Source organism: Gambusia affinis, linkage group LG10, assembly GCF_019740435.1.
Source record: "Gambusia affinis linkage group LG10, SWU_Gaff_1.0, whole genome shotgun sequence".
In the NCBI taxonomy this organism is placed as follows: Eukaryota; Metazoa; Chordata; class Actinopteri; order Cyprinodontiformes; family Poeciliidae; genus Gambusia; species Gambusia affinis.
This window is the reverse complement of record NC_057877.1, coordinates 8,801,843-8,818,016: the sequence shown is the minus strand read 5'-3', so window position 1 is coordinate 8,818,016 and position 16,174 is coordinate 8,801,843. Positions and strand designations below refer to the sequence as shown.

At 39.1% G+C, this 16,174-nt stretch overlaps 1 protein-coding gene and 1 long non-coding RNA gene across 2 annotated transcripts; both read right to left on the bottom strand.

Moving 5' to 3' along the window:
• Positions 1–141: 141 nt before the first annotated feature.
• On the bottom strand, positions 142–7,931 carry LOC122838406 (cytochrome P450 2J6-like). Its single transcript, XM_044129037.1, has 10 exons — positions 7,398–7,931; positions 5,457–5,572; positions 3,945–4,110; positions 3,710–3,862; positions 3,478–3,638; positions 3,177–3,353; positions 2,945–3,083; positions 2,081–2,268; positions 1,840–1,981; positions 142–1,306 (listed from the first exon to the last, which is right to left on the bottom strand). Exons 1-10 carry the CDS (start codon positions 7,477–7,479, stop codon positions 1,131–1,133), a joined length of 1,500 nt encoding a protein of 499 aa, XP_043984972.1. The 5' UTR covers positions 7,480–7,931; the 3' UTR covers positions 142–1,130.
• Positions 7,932–9,135: 1,204 nt separating this feature from the next.
• On the bottom strand, positions 9,136–13,983 carry LOC122838415. Its single transcript, XR_006371888.1, has 2 exons — positions 10,046–13,983; positions 9,136–9,918 (listed from the first exon to the last, which is right to left on the bottom strand). It is a non-coding gene; the product is annotated as an uncharacterized LOC122838415 (long non-coding RNA).
• Positions 13,984–16,174: the final 2,191 nt, after the last annotated feature.

Genomic DNA, 16,174 nt, shown 5'->3' with positions numbered 1-16,174 from the left:
AGCTGTAATCTCTCTCTCGTGGGATTTCAGGGTGTGTCTGCAATTGTGCTAAAATCCTTTGTGAATTTAAATTCGTTTATAAATTTTGGGGAAATATATAAGTGTATGTTGGAAGTGTTAGAGTGGAAATCCTTGATAACATTTAATGTACAAAGCACTTTATTAGGCAGCTGAACAATGGACATTTATCTTTCTCTGTCTTTTATTTGTTTTACCTTTTTCCACACAGAAATTAAACCATGTCCAATTTATTTAAATGTTACTTCCTGAAATCTTAGACATATTTCTGTATGAGTGACAAAAGAGAACCTTTATTCTCCAGCAGTACATACATTATAATTCATAATAAGATAATGTTAACTCCACACAATAAGTCTAATTTTGTTTAAGCAACAAAAGTATTACATGTTTCAATATTCAAATTCTTTTCTTGTGGACAATAGACTATCCAAACCACTTTCTCTCAAAAGCATTCCCCTCATGTTAACAGTGATATAAGAGTAGTATATTGTACTGGTCCGTCGTGGTGAACAGAGAGCTGAGTCAAAAAGCGAAGCTCTCGATTTACCGGTTCATCTTCGTTCCCACCCTCATCTATGGTCATGAGCTTTGGGTCGTGACTGAAAGAACCTGATCACGGATACAATCAGCCGAAATGGGTTTTCTCCGTAGGGGTGCCAATGAGTTTGGAGTGTGGTGTATGATCAAAGAGTTTACCAATCTTTAAAAACCTAACAACATTTACAATTAAAAATGACAGACGTTTCATCTTTCTGCTTTGTTAATTCAGCGCAGTGGGAAACACATCAAATAACATGTTTGTAAATCTTTACTTCACAATTTTATAAGTTGTCATATTTTGTAATCAACAGGAGTATTTTAATGACTTGTGAATTGTTTTTTGTCTGCCATCTAGAGTTTCTTGCTCCTGAGCTCCCAGCAGGAATCAGCAGGTCACAGTGTGTTGCATGGTTTGCTGATAAGATATATTGTTACATAAAACCAGATTATAAAGTGGAGATGCATACAATCAGAGTCTTGCTGAATAAGAAGCACTGCTAAGACTTTCAAGAGCTTTTTCTACATTGTACTTATTCTTCTCTTGAGAACAAACAGTGATGGTGGATCTGTCAGCGAGCCTTAGCAGACACTTTGAAGGGGTGAGGTACGCGCGTCGCTCCGGTGATTCCTTCAGTGCTCAGCTCAACTCCATCAGGAACAGAGAAAGAAAATTTCTGCAGTAAGGCGACCAAAAACAGGAACAGCTCCATCTTAGCGAGGCCTTCACCAAGACACACACGTTTCCCTGCACAATGAACACAGACACGTAAAGCATAACTATATATATTCTTGATTAAGTTATGTGGTTCCCAATGGAAATAAATTTTTTTCAAAGCCAGTTTCTGACATCCTTTTTGCCAAATATTCAGATCTTATAGCACTTGCTATGTAAGTGCTTTCTCTTTTAAAATTGAGGAACTGGACTTAGATTAATTAGCTTTAAACTATGGCTGGGAATGGGCTCCAGGTTCTCTGTAAACACAGGGTTACTACTTCCTGTGTCTTGCTTTGTGAGGATCTTTGAATCACTTCCAACCTAATCCCTTTTTGTAAGACTAAACTTCCTCTAAGCTTAGCAAAAAGTGAGGATATTTGAGTTTGGTTGATTGTTTTGTTGTTTTTTTTTAAATCTGTTGTTAAAGCAACATCTTGTTTAGAAAGCCTTTTTATTTCCCTTTAAATAGTGCCACATGTAGTAGTTCTTACATTTTGTGGTGATGCCAGTAATTCTGGTTAGGAAGTTTGGAAACTCTTGAATCTGAAATGTGTGTGTTGTACCTGCAGAGAATGGTATGAATGCTTCTCTCTTCACAAACTTCCCATTGGCATCCAGGAAGTGTCCAGGGTTGAAGGTGTCTGGAGTTTCCCATTCAGATTTGTCAAACAGTACGGATGTCAACATGGGCATCACAGATGTTCCCTAAAAACATCAAAATTCACTAAACAGAACAAAGCAAAACTAGAAAAAACACCAAAATACTTAAATGCTTATCGCTTATTAGCTGCTCAGTAAATTTACCTTTGGTATGACGTAACCACCCAGAGTTGTATCCTTGGCAGCGACCCTGAATCCGTTCAGAGGAACAATGTTCCCCATCCTCTGGATCTCATGGATCACAGCATCAGTGTACGGCAGGTTCTGTCTGTCGGCCATGGAGGGTTGACGACTCTGTCCGATCACTCTATCAATCTCTGCTTGGACTTTCTCTGTGACAGGATTTAAATATGAGGAATTAGGTTTTGACTGGAAAGAGAGAGATTTCTTTTCTCCGTTTGCTCGTCTTGGTTCCACCTGTTCCTGCCTCACTAACAAACATCGATTCTGTTTTGCATCAGAGCTGGTCTCTGATGTGCTCTTCTTGAACTTTGTATCACTCCTACCTCAACTTACTCCTGTCTGTCTGTCCTTCATGTATTCAGTTAGTTTAAAATTAGCAACAGCATAAATAAAAGACAAACGAACCAAATAAGAATCTATGTAATAGTTTGTAACAAATGGTTTTTTAGTAGGGAGCACCGATTTATCGCAGCCGATTTCCTTAATTTTGGGAGATCGGTGATCGGCTGATTTTTACACATGAAGCCGATCTTATCCACCGATCTCAACCAGAAAACTGCAATTGGTACTCCTCTAGTTTTTACATTAGGTGAGCAAAATTAATCCATGGTAACCACAGGTTAATGCCCTATTCAACCCAAACATTTTTTATTACAGTTATTCAGAAATATTTATAAAACTGACATCCGTGGCATATGACCTGGAGCTTTGTGTTCGAGATAATACTTTATTGTTGTGTGTCAGACAGCAAAAAGTGAATTGGGGCATTTTTACAATATAAAAAACATCCTAACTTTAAGCAAAGATGTAATCACTTCTACCAACCTTGGACATCGGGGTTTTTAATTAGGAAAATCAAAGCCCACAGCAGCGTGGTCGCTGTTGTTTCTGTTCCTGCTAGGAAGAGGTCAAGAGAGCAGGAAGCCAGGTTGCTCTCTGTGAAGCCCAGGTTAGAGTCTTTTTGCTGCACAGAAATGTACAAAAGACAAGTTGCTCAATGATGGCAGAATGAAATGGGATGTGTTTGAGAGTGAAATAACCCTGATTGGTTACATACGTTCTCCATCTCAATGAGAAAAGAGTCAATGTAGTCTCCAGGGTGGTCGCGGTCCAAATCCTTCTTGTGCTCTTGTATTTCCTCAAGAAGGAAATCTTGTATGCTGGAGTAAATCCTGAAGATTTTGTTGTGAGGACCTGGCAAATATTTCATCACGCTGGGGAATGCCTGATAAAGCTGTTTGAAGACAAAATAAGAAGATGGCAATAAAGACAAATATCACATGTCCTCTTTTATAATAAACCACTCAGATCACAGTATGTGACACAGAGTGATCCTCCATCAGGATTGTTGAACTTACTTCGCCCCAAATGCTCCCCTCCAGCCAAATCACCTCAGACATGTACTTCAGCATCGTCTGAAACTTGTGGTCCGAGTAGTCGTATCTTTTCCCCATGACAAGCTGGCAGATGATGTTGGACACAGCGTTGTTGAAGAGGCCTGCAGGGCTGAAAAGTTTACCTAATGAAGAGAAAGGTCCCGGTTCAAAACAGAGCCAACGTGTGGTGTATTTCACAGTGAATGTGACCCACCTTTCTCACTCTCTATTTCCTCCTGCAGGTGTCGGATCTCCTCACAGATGCTGAGCTCCAGCATGTTCTTCCCCAGACCAAAGTTACGTAAGGTAGACAACGCAAAACGTCGCTGCCTCTGCCATTTTTCACCGTTGCTCAAGAATAGACCGGCTAGAAAGAAGCATGCAGGCATGACAATGTTAAAGCCTCACATAAGCCACGTCTGTCCAACAAAACTAAAATTTTTCCACACCTGAGGGGTCATTGCAAAATCTGTCAGCGACTGCATTGTACGGCCGGTCCACAAAGTTCTCAGCTTGCGTCACAATGGCCTCTTTCACCATCTTATATCCGCTCAATATCACCAACGTATCCCAGCCGAGGCGGACTCTGAAGACGCTGCCATAGAGGTCAGCCAGCTGCGGAGAATGTAACAGGTTAATCTGTACGGCGTCTTCTAGACACCCAAACAGTCATCGACTTCATTCTTTCCAATTTTTTTTTAATATTTGTGGGTAAAAGACATTTTATGGGTAACAGCAACAACAAAAGGGCCTCAAATCATTGCACTTATCACAACTGTGTTTGAACTTTTTTTTTTTTTTGCCAGATGTGACAAGATGTACACTTTGTCTTGTCAGTATACAATTTTTTTTCTTCAAACTCTTGGCTGTTAAGATGTTTTGCGGTAAATGTCAGTCTGTTTTCCTCTACTGAAAATTTTCTCTAGATGCTTTTTTAGTATCTTAACTGAGAAAATTGTGGCCTGCAATATTTTAGTTGTTGATCTGGATCCTTATGTGGTCACATGGATAAATTTGAGATTCGCTTTAGAAGAAAATTTAGTGGACTTTTTGACGTATTTAAAATAAAAAAAAAGTAGTTAATTACAGTTAATTAACCAAGAGGTAAATTCATTTTTCCTCTGAGATATTCTTATTTTAGCGGAAGATAAGATAAGCCCAGATTTAATCTGTGTTGATTCGATCACAGATGAAATCATCACTTAACCACATTTTTACGCATGCAGGTTACCTTTTTCCTTACATTCAATCAATTGAAAAATTGAAATGTGGCAAATTGACAAACAAGAAAATATGAAAGGTCTTTTTGCCACTGTATTTTTACTGTGATAAAAAAAAAAAAAAAAAAGAAAAAGCAAAGAAATTGCAACACCTATTTGCTTGGTTATGTATCTACCCATTCTTTCCTTAATTAATATTTTACTTCTGTTATTATTTTTTTGCCAGCCCTGTCTTCCCAGCCTCCCTAAAGCGTAACTCAACTACTGAAGTTCTTTAATACAGTGTTTCCCAATTCCAGTCCTCGGGGCCCCCCTGGCTGCATGTTTTAGATGTGCCTCTATACCAGAACAGCTGATTCAAATGATTGCATGACATCTTCTGCAGCCACCAAGTACTGCAGGAGCCTGTTAATCACCCAAAGATTCAATCCAGGTGTGTGGCAGAAGGGAAACACCTAAAACATGCAGGCAGGGGGGGCCCGAGGACTGGAATTGGGAAACACTGCTAATACATTATTTGATTTTCGTCATCCACCCTAGAAATGGAGGCGGTTCTCATCAGAGCAGCCCTTTGAAAATGTAGTAAAATGTTGTAAAAAGAACATTTAGAAACTGTTGACGATAAATTTCAAATAAGAGAAAAAGAAATTAGGACACCTGAAAACAACTTTTAAATTCACATTTCACAATGAACTTAGCCAAACAAAGATATAACTGTAGGCTCTTAATGCAAAGCAATACCTTGGTGAAATAAACGTGTGGATGCTTGCTGTCCAAAGTTAAGATATTTCCCACGAAGGGAAGAGCTCTTGGTCCTGGAGGAAAGTTTGATGGTTTCCTGTTCTTCAGGTAATCAGCTATCAGAAGAAATGATAAAACAAACAAAAAGAGACCCTTCAGGTCAAAGCTCAGCAAAACATTATAAAGCCACATGGTTAAAGCGCGCAAAAACGGGCAGCAGCAGAAAAAAACCAAAACATTTATCTTAACAGTCTTCTTGTTTTTGTAATGTCTGTTTACAGTCAAAGCAGCGTCGGCCGCCTGGCAGGCAACTCACAATCACAGCACGCCTTAGACTGTGCAAAGGGGAAAGTGGTGTAAATGTTTGGGAGCGCACCTGCATGCCCTACCCTTTGACAAGCCTAACCTTTCCATGGAAGATAAAACCTACATTTATCTGTTCCTGTTTAGTGTTCAGACATTGTGATAATGGATATTTAATATGATGGCCATAAACATAAAACAGCATTATTGGCTTCGCTACGGTCCTCTGTGTCAAATGAAGTTCCTCCGTTCTCCACTTGCTCAGAGTCCGAATTACTTTTCTGTATTTAATAAGATTGAAAGTTTTGGAAAGCTTCCTGTTGGCGTCTCCTCTAATTCGTCTGCCAGTTTGTGCACCTCTGAATCCTCCAACTCTGCTACCGATTGGGATAAACCTACTGTAAAATAGAGATTAGCTGTTGACAGGAAAGCAGAGCCAGGCCCAACGACACAAAGTTCACCAGTGGCAAAAGGCACCCAGGAGATTAATTGGACTTTCAACAAGCAGGAACTTGAGAAAACTGGATTAATGTCAGGCCCTAAAAAATGATTCACTGTGTTTTATTTGACAGGTCGACTCTAAATACTCCAAAATTGAGAAGAGAATAGAAAAATACACATGGCATTCAAACCAGCTGCAAATGAAACATTTGTACTACGTGTTTTTAGCTTTTTGTGTCAGATTGACTGGGTCTAATTTCATATTACACAACAAATGGCATCACAAAGAAAGAGGAAGGTCAAGGTAAATGTTTTGAGCAAGTTAAAATTAGGGTAAGACTATACACAAACTATGTGAATTATGCGCTACATTCTGTATACATCTTAAGCTTTGAATGTCACACATCAACCCAAACTGGAGAGAGTATGAGAAATTAAAGTTTGACAGAGTTGAATGCAAAATGCTTGGAGCTAAATATAGAAGGTTCCTGGAGGAAAAACCGTCAGAAAGCTACAGAGGACCAGGAAGGAGTTTCACCTTTCAACAGGACCTAAACATAACACCAACGCTACAACCTTGAGCTTTAGATCAAATCATATTCATAAGCTAGAATGGCCAAGTCAAAGTCCAGACATAAATTCAAGTCAGAATGCTTCCACAACAAGCTCTGCATCCAATCTGACTGAGCTTGAACTATTTTACAAACAAGAATCTGATGAGAATCAAACCTTTAGGTGTGCGGTGGTAATAAAGACCTAATCTGAAAGGCTTGGAGCTGTAATTAAAGCGAAAGGTGATCGGCTCAAAGGTACTGGAATTGGACACGACTACATTGTTATTTTAATTAAACTGAAGCTAAATGTTTGGGAGTTTCACGGTCAAAGTGGAAAGACATGAGTTGTGCTTTACAAGGATATTATGTGGCTCTTAACTAAACACAGGCACATGATGACTGCAGAAAGATCTCCCAGCCTCTAACACAAATATTATTCAAAGCCACAGAATTTATCAAATATTGTCCTAAGATAAGAGAAACTGACTGGTTTGTTTTCCCAGCTAAGTTCCCTTTTTCTTCTCTTAATTTGAGCTGAATTTATTGGTAATGCAAAAATTGTCTGACAACTGAATCTCCATTTAAAGTCCATTATTGTTCATGTTATAAACAATTTATTACATTCCAAGAATAAAAAATTTACCTTTTGGCATCTTGTAACATTCTCCTTTCTCTCTTTGGTTTGATGTTAAGCTGTTGTAATTGTCTTGAAATGAGATGATCATGAAACAGAAATTACAATCTAAATACTCCCCAAAATGCTCTTATCAAACATCCTCTCTCTCAGTAGTTGTTTTCATTTTTTTAACATTTCCCAAATTACTGTTAAAGCAAACAATAGGTTGTGCTTACGTGACCCCAGAACACAAAACACGTATCATGATTAATTGTTTTGCAGACCGCTGAACAAACATTGCTCTCATGCAGCAGCAAATCTGAGTCATTTAAAGATACAGAACCAACTTCACAGAGCTGCTTGTGTAGCAAGACTAATTTATGTTTTTCATTTACAAGAAGAATATATTTTTCACAAACTTACAGGGATGTAGAACAGATTAATGATGCACCAGGGCGATGCATTGTAAAACTTTCTGGCTCAACACAGACAAAGTAATCCCATGTTACTAAGGTTTTTATATCAAAAAAACAAGTAGAGTTTTGATCCACGTATTTTTGTGGTGTTAAAGGAAGAAATTTACTAAGTTAGCTTAATTTGGAAAAAGCTTGGCTCTCTATTTCTTCCTATTTCCCGGGTTCTTCCAGCGAGGAGTGTGTGCCAATCAGGAGCAACATGCGTGATGACGTCACAGAGTTACAGCGTTTAATCTCACAACAAGCAACGTATGAGTTAACAAGAAAACTGCAGAGTTACAGAGACATACATTCATTACCTGAGACAAAAGAATTAAGACAGAGACAGAGAAAGAAAAAGCAAAGACATGTCTTTGGAGAAGGCTGAATGCCAAAACGGCAGGAAATAACAGCGATCTCAATCATTATTATCATGTTCGATCTCTTTATAGTGGAGGTGTTCCCTAACCTTTAATGTATTCATTAAGGCGTACCCCTGGTTCGACCAACCAGGAGCTCCCCTGGACACTCAGAGGAACTTAGACCTTCCCTTAATTTCACGCCAGAGATCAAAGGCCATTTGGTCTCTAGAAGAACAATGGAGCAAGCAGCTGCATCCTAGTCTTCTGGCTCTAACAGATACCTGTGAAATTCGGAGTGCCTCCCGGCCAAATCAAGTAATTTAGTTTAAGGAAAGATTATCTTCACAAACCTAATTCTGGTCTACTGCATTCAGCATTTTCCAAAGATTTAAGTCCTTGCTTTATCACATAAAATCCTGAACAGTTTTCTAATACTAAACAACACATTTTCATTGAAACAATTTCCATTTGGTTCAGATATTATCATAGACAGTACAATTTTCAAATACATTCAGCATTCACCCTTCTAAACTTAGATAATGCACTTTCATTATAAACTTGCTATTAATACTTAGAAAACTGTTAGTGATCTCAACATTCTATGTTGCATTTTAGTTTAAACCCTGCCAGATGTGGTTCTAAAAAACCTTTGATGCTCTGTGAGCCATACAGGCTTCTGCCCTGCAATAGATGCTAATTTCGTGGCTTCCTGAGCCCTGATAACAATACTAAAAGATCTCCTTTGATCTGCATCTAGTTCCTGACCTTTGACATTTACTCTGCTGGATAATTTAACTGTAAATTCTTCACAGAACATCTGTTTAAAACTAAGAAATTTATACAATATAGAATGTTCAAGATACCTTTTACACATGACATAAAATTAACTGTTTAAAGCATTAGAAATAATCATTTTTCTTAACAGTCCCCCTTTTGAGATCTTCAAATAAGATCTCAACAAATAAATTCATCAAGGCTTCAAATAGAGGAACCAAAAACTATGTAGTAGTCGAACTTATATAGTACACTCAATTATATATCAGTAGCCAAATTATATAACAGTCCCCCTTTTTAAATAGAGCCTCCCAGCTCCACAACTCTCTCATCAGCAAGACCACAAAAAACATCTGATAAAGGGGATGAAGGAGGTGGGCCACTGCGTCTCTTCTCACTGAAACTGTAATAAGACTTACACCGCCCATCCATGTGTCTGAAGCCGAACTCCATCATCCGAACCTGTCAAATGGAAACCTGTGCCAACCCACAATTTTCAATACTTACCCGTTGAACCACAAAATTTCAACCAATCAAATCTAAGAGTAAAACAACCTATGGGTTTAAAAAGATGACAAATCATAAAACTCCATAATCACCATAGAACGAAAACACAGTACAAACAACAGCTCAAAACATAAAATGCAAAAACCATAAACACATAAAATTACAAAACACTATTTCTTGTTGGTTTTTTTTTCACAATAAAATATCCTTCAATAGTCCTTGAAAAAATATGAATTCTTTGTCAAGAAATGACCAAAAACATGCGCAAAAAACGAAAGTTCGCAATAAACGAGAAAACACAAGAAAAAATATGTGAAGCTGATGATGATGCTCTTGCATCCTTATCCGTCGTGAACCTGTTTCCCTCCTTAGTTCTACAGCTCAGGTGACTAACTGAGCGTCCGTTGCTCTACTGAAAATCGGATTATTATGCCTCATTTCAGTGAGATTCTTTAAACGAGAAAAGATGAAATCTCCATTCTCCATGGAAGGACATCGGAACAGAGAAAATAAAATCTCCTTGTCCGAGCCCTGTAAACCTCCAATTTCAGGAAGATGAAGTGGCCACGACAGAAACCCTGCTACACTTCTTCTCGGGACAGTAGATCCACGTCTGCTTCTGGCCGTGCCCGGCTGTGCTCCTCAATTGAAGCTTGATGCTGCAGGACCTCCTGTGTCACTCAGAGCGCGCGTTGTGGCTCCTCGGCTGCCGTGCACTGACTCCAATGGAACCAGGCGTCTCCTTTCCCTTGTAGACGAACAGCATGGGATGTCTTCTCCACTACTCAGTGTGGTCCGGTGAAGCGAGGTTCAGACCGCTTCCGTTTGATGAGCTCCAGGGGCACCCAGTCGAGTCCAGGAACTGGTCTCGAGCCTGGACGTTCCTGTCACGTCTGATATTATGCAAATTCCACTCCCAGGACCTGTAACTCATTAAAGCAGTCGTTATGCGACAAATGTGCAGATTCACCTTTTCATCCTGGTACGGGCCGGCGGTCCACGTAACTTCCGTCGGTTTCGAAGCTCAAATGGAGAAAAACCCTGTCGAATGGTTACTAGACAGACAGGCATCGAAGTAATAGGCAAAACATCTACTCAATTTAATTCTTATGTGCACATAGTTCAGCCAATTTCTGTGATAATTTAATTTAGTCTCCCTTGCCTTGTAATTGGGGACAATATATAATTAGTTTGCCAGTTTTATTTCAAAATTTATATTCTGTTCTAATCACACATATTCATACCATATATTCACAGACAGATGATAACACAACAAACAGAACATGAAACATTTAGTCTAGTCATGGTCAGTCACAAAACCGTCAGTCTTTTCACATCGTATTCTTCTTTGTTCAAATTTATTCAATCAAGAATTACGAAAGCTACAAGAATTTTTCAAATGTGTAGCCTTAAATGTTTTACTATTTTATAAATTTAGTCTCCAAGATTTTAATTAACATGTGCATTCTAAAAGATATTTCTCAAAAGTTATATTAGAACCCAATTAATAATTTCCTTTTTGTCAAAACTTCTCACCAATTTCAATAACTGCATATTCAATATTGTGTCTCAGAGTGAAATTCTAGTTTATATATTCAATTAAGATGCAACAAATACTTCAACGTTCCACAAAACACTGCTATTTAACTCCATAATTATCATCAATTAGAGGTTCAAATTTAATTATAAACCAATTCCTTCAATCAGAAAAACCCTTTAAATGTCCACTTATTTGCAAAACCTAATAGTTTAAAGACCTTTTCCTTCTCATTTTATTTTATTTTCAGGATAATTTAATAATTTTCATAGTTAACCTTTTATCTTTATTATGTTGTTTTGGCCAAATTCTCTGCCCTTTTTCTGAGAGATAAACTTTCAGAACAAATAGATTAATTATTTGTAGGATGAATTTAACCCACAAGATTACTCAAATTTTCCCCAGAACATTTCACATTACAGTTTTGAAGCACATTATTTCATTCTAACTCGTTAATGATTTTTAATAAGTAAAATTTCATCATGTATTAGCTCCCTTGGAACTCTTTAACGTCTAAACAGTTACTCCATAGTTCTACTCATCTTTAACTTTCCCAACCTTCAGGGTAATCTGAGCAACCGTAAATAATTTATCAAAACATTAAAACCTGAATTTGAATATTTAGCCAGAAAATGCCCTTAGAAAGACCACACCACCAAAGTATTATTTGTATTTATGTAAAATATTTTAAGAAATATATTTTCTTTTACCAGCTTTTCCTAGAAAATTTAATTAATGTTTGTCAAAGCCTGTTTACCAATCAAACTCAGCATTTCGATGCTGAAAAATCTACATTTAATATATTCCATATTATGTCATTATTCACTTTATATTAACTTTTTTAATAATTCACTCTAAAGAATTCTCCGAATTGAAGACACCAAAACTTCAAGCAACTCTCCTTATCTCTAGAGTCAGATGGGCCATAAAACTACTTGACACCTCCTTCATGAATTTTCCTCACCTTGTAGAAGGAACTTTTATGGCAGGAAAGAAAGCTAATTAGGATTCCAAGAGAAAAACTCCCAATTCCTCTGCTACTTCATCAGGTTCTTGCACGTATCATACAACATGTGTTTTAGTTTCATCTAATTTCAATTTCAACTTATAAATCTTCCTGGGGTGCCTCTTGTTGTTTCACTACTAAGATTGTGACATATATTCTGATATTTTGTCAGGAGCTACTTTAGGTGATGGGGGAGAGAATGATTTGCATTACAGCTGCCTGTTATTTCCTGCTGAGCTATTTGTCTCTTCTCCATAGGATCTAGTATTGTGCTCGCATATTAGAGAATTCTCCTCTCACCCCCCTGTTTCTGAGACAAAACCAGATTAACAATCGGTTGTGTTAAAGAAACATCCAAACAGAATTGGGAAGATGATCAGACACCTCCCTGCCACCATGTCTAGGAGGTTGAACATGCACCGTAATCGCAGAGTCCACAGCCAAACACAGTATGCTGCATATGTGTCAGAATACTACAGCAGCAACACCCCCTTTTGTCACACAAATGCAACCATTCAGCCCGGCCCTGGTAATAAAACAGAGTGACATGAGGAAGAACAGAAGCCGGCCCACATGGGACAAGCGCTTCGGGTCCAGGTTGGCCAAAGCAGAAAACAGGACAGGATACAAGTTTAAAACACTTATCTGCAAACGACACCTCTCTGTCCCACTTCTCCGTCCTCCCCCTGGGTCTGGCGTCACTGAGGTGCAATCCTCCCCCCTTTCTCTGAACTCTCCGCAGTCACATGTAACTGGCTCTGCAATGTCCAAACAGTTAGACAGCATCAAACAGTCCAGTTCGTTGTCTTCATCTTAGAAGCACATCATTGTCCGTCTCCACGCTGATGTCAGGGGGTTGGTCAGCGGAGGTCGTACGAGGTCAATTGCACCCAAACAGGAATCTAGTTTCAGTCCAATGTCCAGCAGGACACCATGCAGGAATTTTCTGAATCACAGTTCACAGGCATCGGAACTGTAAGACCAGCAGCGCATCAGTGACTGAAGGTGATAGAACTCTTCTCTGTCTCCTTGAGTGCTGTCATCAGCTAGTGACGAGGAGGGACCATGTCGGCCATGGCAAGACTGGTTTGAGTTGAGGTCAGGGGTCAGACGCACCGCAGCGAGTCTCAGACAGAGGAAAAAGAAAGAAGCAAACAGGAGTTAATTAGTTAGCTTTTACATAAAAACACCCGTCTCTGCTTCGCAAGCCTCGCACCCCTATCAAACAGACGCTCTCCTTCTTTCCTCACCCCACGCTGGAAGAGTAGGCTGCCAACATGGAGTTGCACCCTTTTAACCCAGGATGCGTCACTGCAGCAGGAGTCCAACCGAAGCCTCAGTAATTGTCCAAAAAATCATCATTCTACTTCTCCACCTCTCTCTCCTCAACCTGAGAAATCTGCTAATCACGGAACAAATGCAACCCCCATCTTATATAATCACAGCATTTCAACCTATGTACTCAGCATGGCAGCGACATAGGAAGGAACATCTATTCAAAACAGGGCCTGGCGGAAATATTCCGACATTAATGTCGCACCAGTGTCACAGAAGGTTATTCGTTCCCCATTAACCAAAAAGGGTAATTCCAGGCGCAATGTTATTCATTTACAGCAAATCTTAAAAATTTAGCAAAAACCTATAAATTCTGACCTCAGTCATTTCATCAAATTTGGGGATAATTTGACATTATATAAGCCTAGTGCACTCGAAGCCAAATCCAATTTTACTCATGTGTGGTGTTTCTCAGGACAGATTCCAACCATATGTGTCAGGTTTTTTGATGCAATCTTATTTAATTTATCAAGTCACTAATTTATTTATACATTCATTTATTTATTCAAATTATTTTGTATGTAGTCAGCTAGTAATTTGACAATACAGCATTACCACAATCCTCTATGTCCGCATAGTCATAGTTTATTCTTCATTTATATTTCAAGTCGTAGTTCTACCAATCAGAGAACGTTAGAACCCATAATGTTCAAATGTTATATTTTATCAGGATTCCATCTTGCAATAACCTTTCAATCTTTACAGTGCAGCTCAGTCTGCCTGCTAGTATCATTTATCCGAACAAATAGTTTAGTTCATATTATGAACAACATAGGGCATCCCAAAAACTGTAATTTTTGCACCTCGAAACAGCAGTGAAAGAAAACGTTCCGAAGAGTAATTACTGCTTCAACTCGGTTCGAATCCCGACAACCAGCGGCGGACAGAAGGAGCTGACCTATAACGCTCGCCTAGCGGAGAATTTTACTCCCTAGGACTTTAGACAGTCGTAAGACCCGACTGCCAACGCAGGTTTGGGCGTCGTTCTCCTTCCGCCAGCGGCGGCTGTATGGAACCCTTTAACCACAGCTAGTTTGAAACAAACACACAAAATGAAATCCAAACACTTTTCAGCAGTATAAATTCAACCCGTCAACGGACCACATGGCCTAACGTGATTTTCAAATCATCCGCCTGGACAGCAAGCGAATTCAGACCAAGCTGTCGCTCATAAATAATAATCAAGCCAGCGATCCGTGCCCGCAAAGTTATATACGGAGTCAGACCAGAAGAATGACCAACAACATCTTTTGCAACACATTGTCCATAAGCACTCCACACTAAAATGCAGCAAAAATCAACACAAATCAGCATCGTTCCACCCAGACCAATCAGAACAGACAGCGCTTGACAACACAGCGGGCCACACACACCAATCAGCACATACACATACACGCGCAGAGCTCAGCAGGGACACGCCACACTGAACAGCAGCTTAGGTCCGAAATCACCACGGACAAACACAGAAAACACAAAACACACTGACATAAAAGACAGAGAGAAAAAAAATAAAAAAAAATAAACAAAAAATAATCAGGCGCCGAAAAAATAAGTAGCATCAGTTATGATTGTTTCTTTTTTGTTTTTTATTCATTTATTTAATTACTTTCTTTCGAAGGCTCAAAACTAAAAGTCCTTCAGGTTAAAAGTACTAAACCGAACTAATTTATTCACTTACTTTCTTTTGAAGGCTAAAAACTAAAATTCCTTCGGGACTGAAAAGTACTAAACCCAACTACTTTATTCACTTACTTTCTTTTGAAGGCTAAAAACTAAAATTCCTTCAGGTTAAAAGTACTAAACCGAACTAATTTATTCACTTACTTTCTTTTGAAGGCTCAAAACAAAATTCCTTCGGGACTTAAAAGTACTAAACCCAACTACTTTATTCACTTTCTTTCGAAGGCTCAGTAACATTCCTTCAGGTTAAAAGTCCTAAACCCAGCCATTTAAACCGCGGCGACGTCGCTCCGACAGTTTTGGACCCGCCACAGTCCTCTGAATATCTTTTGGAGGCACAGAAACAATCCCCCGGGAGAAAGATCAGAATCTCAACCCAGCCTTTTTACGGCACAGACGCGTCACTTCTGCTGCCTGAATCCGCCACGATTCTCTGAATTACATTTATTCCAAGTATATACAACAAACACGTACAATAAAAACTATAAACACTGCCGCAGATCTGTGAGGTCACACACATATACCGGGAACAACCACTGTCGGGCCGCAGCGCCTGATATGAAAACAACAAAAGGTTTCTTACCACAATGCAGCACTCGGTCCGACACAGATTACTCCGGGACACACAGCTCGTCAAGCACCCACGAGCCCCCAATTGTTAAAGGAAGAAATTTACTAAGTTAGCTTAATTTGGAAAAAGCTTGGCTCTCTATTTCTTCCTATTTCCCGGGTTCTTCCAGCGAGGAGTGTGTGCCAATCAGGAGCAACATGCGTGATGACGTCACAGAGTTACAGCGTTTAATCTCACAACAAGCAACGTATGAGTTAACAAGAAAACTGCAGAGTTACAGAGACATACATTCATTACCTGAGACAAAAGAATTAAGACAGAGACAGAGAAAGAAAAAGCAAAGACATGTCTTTGGAGAAGGCTGAATGCCAAAACGGCAGGAAATAACAGCGATCTCAATCATTATTATCATGTTCGATCTCTTTATAGTGGAGGTGTTCCCTAACCTTTAATGTATTCATTAAGGCGTACCCCTGGTTCGACCAACCAGGAGCTCCCCTGGACACTCAGAGGAACTTAGACCTTCCCTTAATTTCACGCCAGAGATCAAAGGCCATTTGGTCTCTAGAAGAACAAT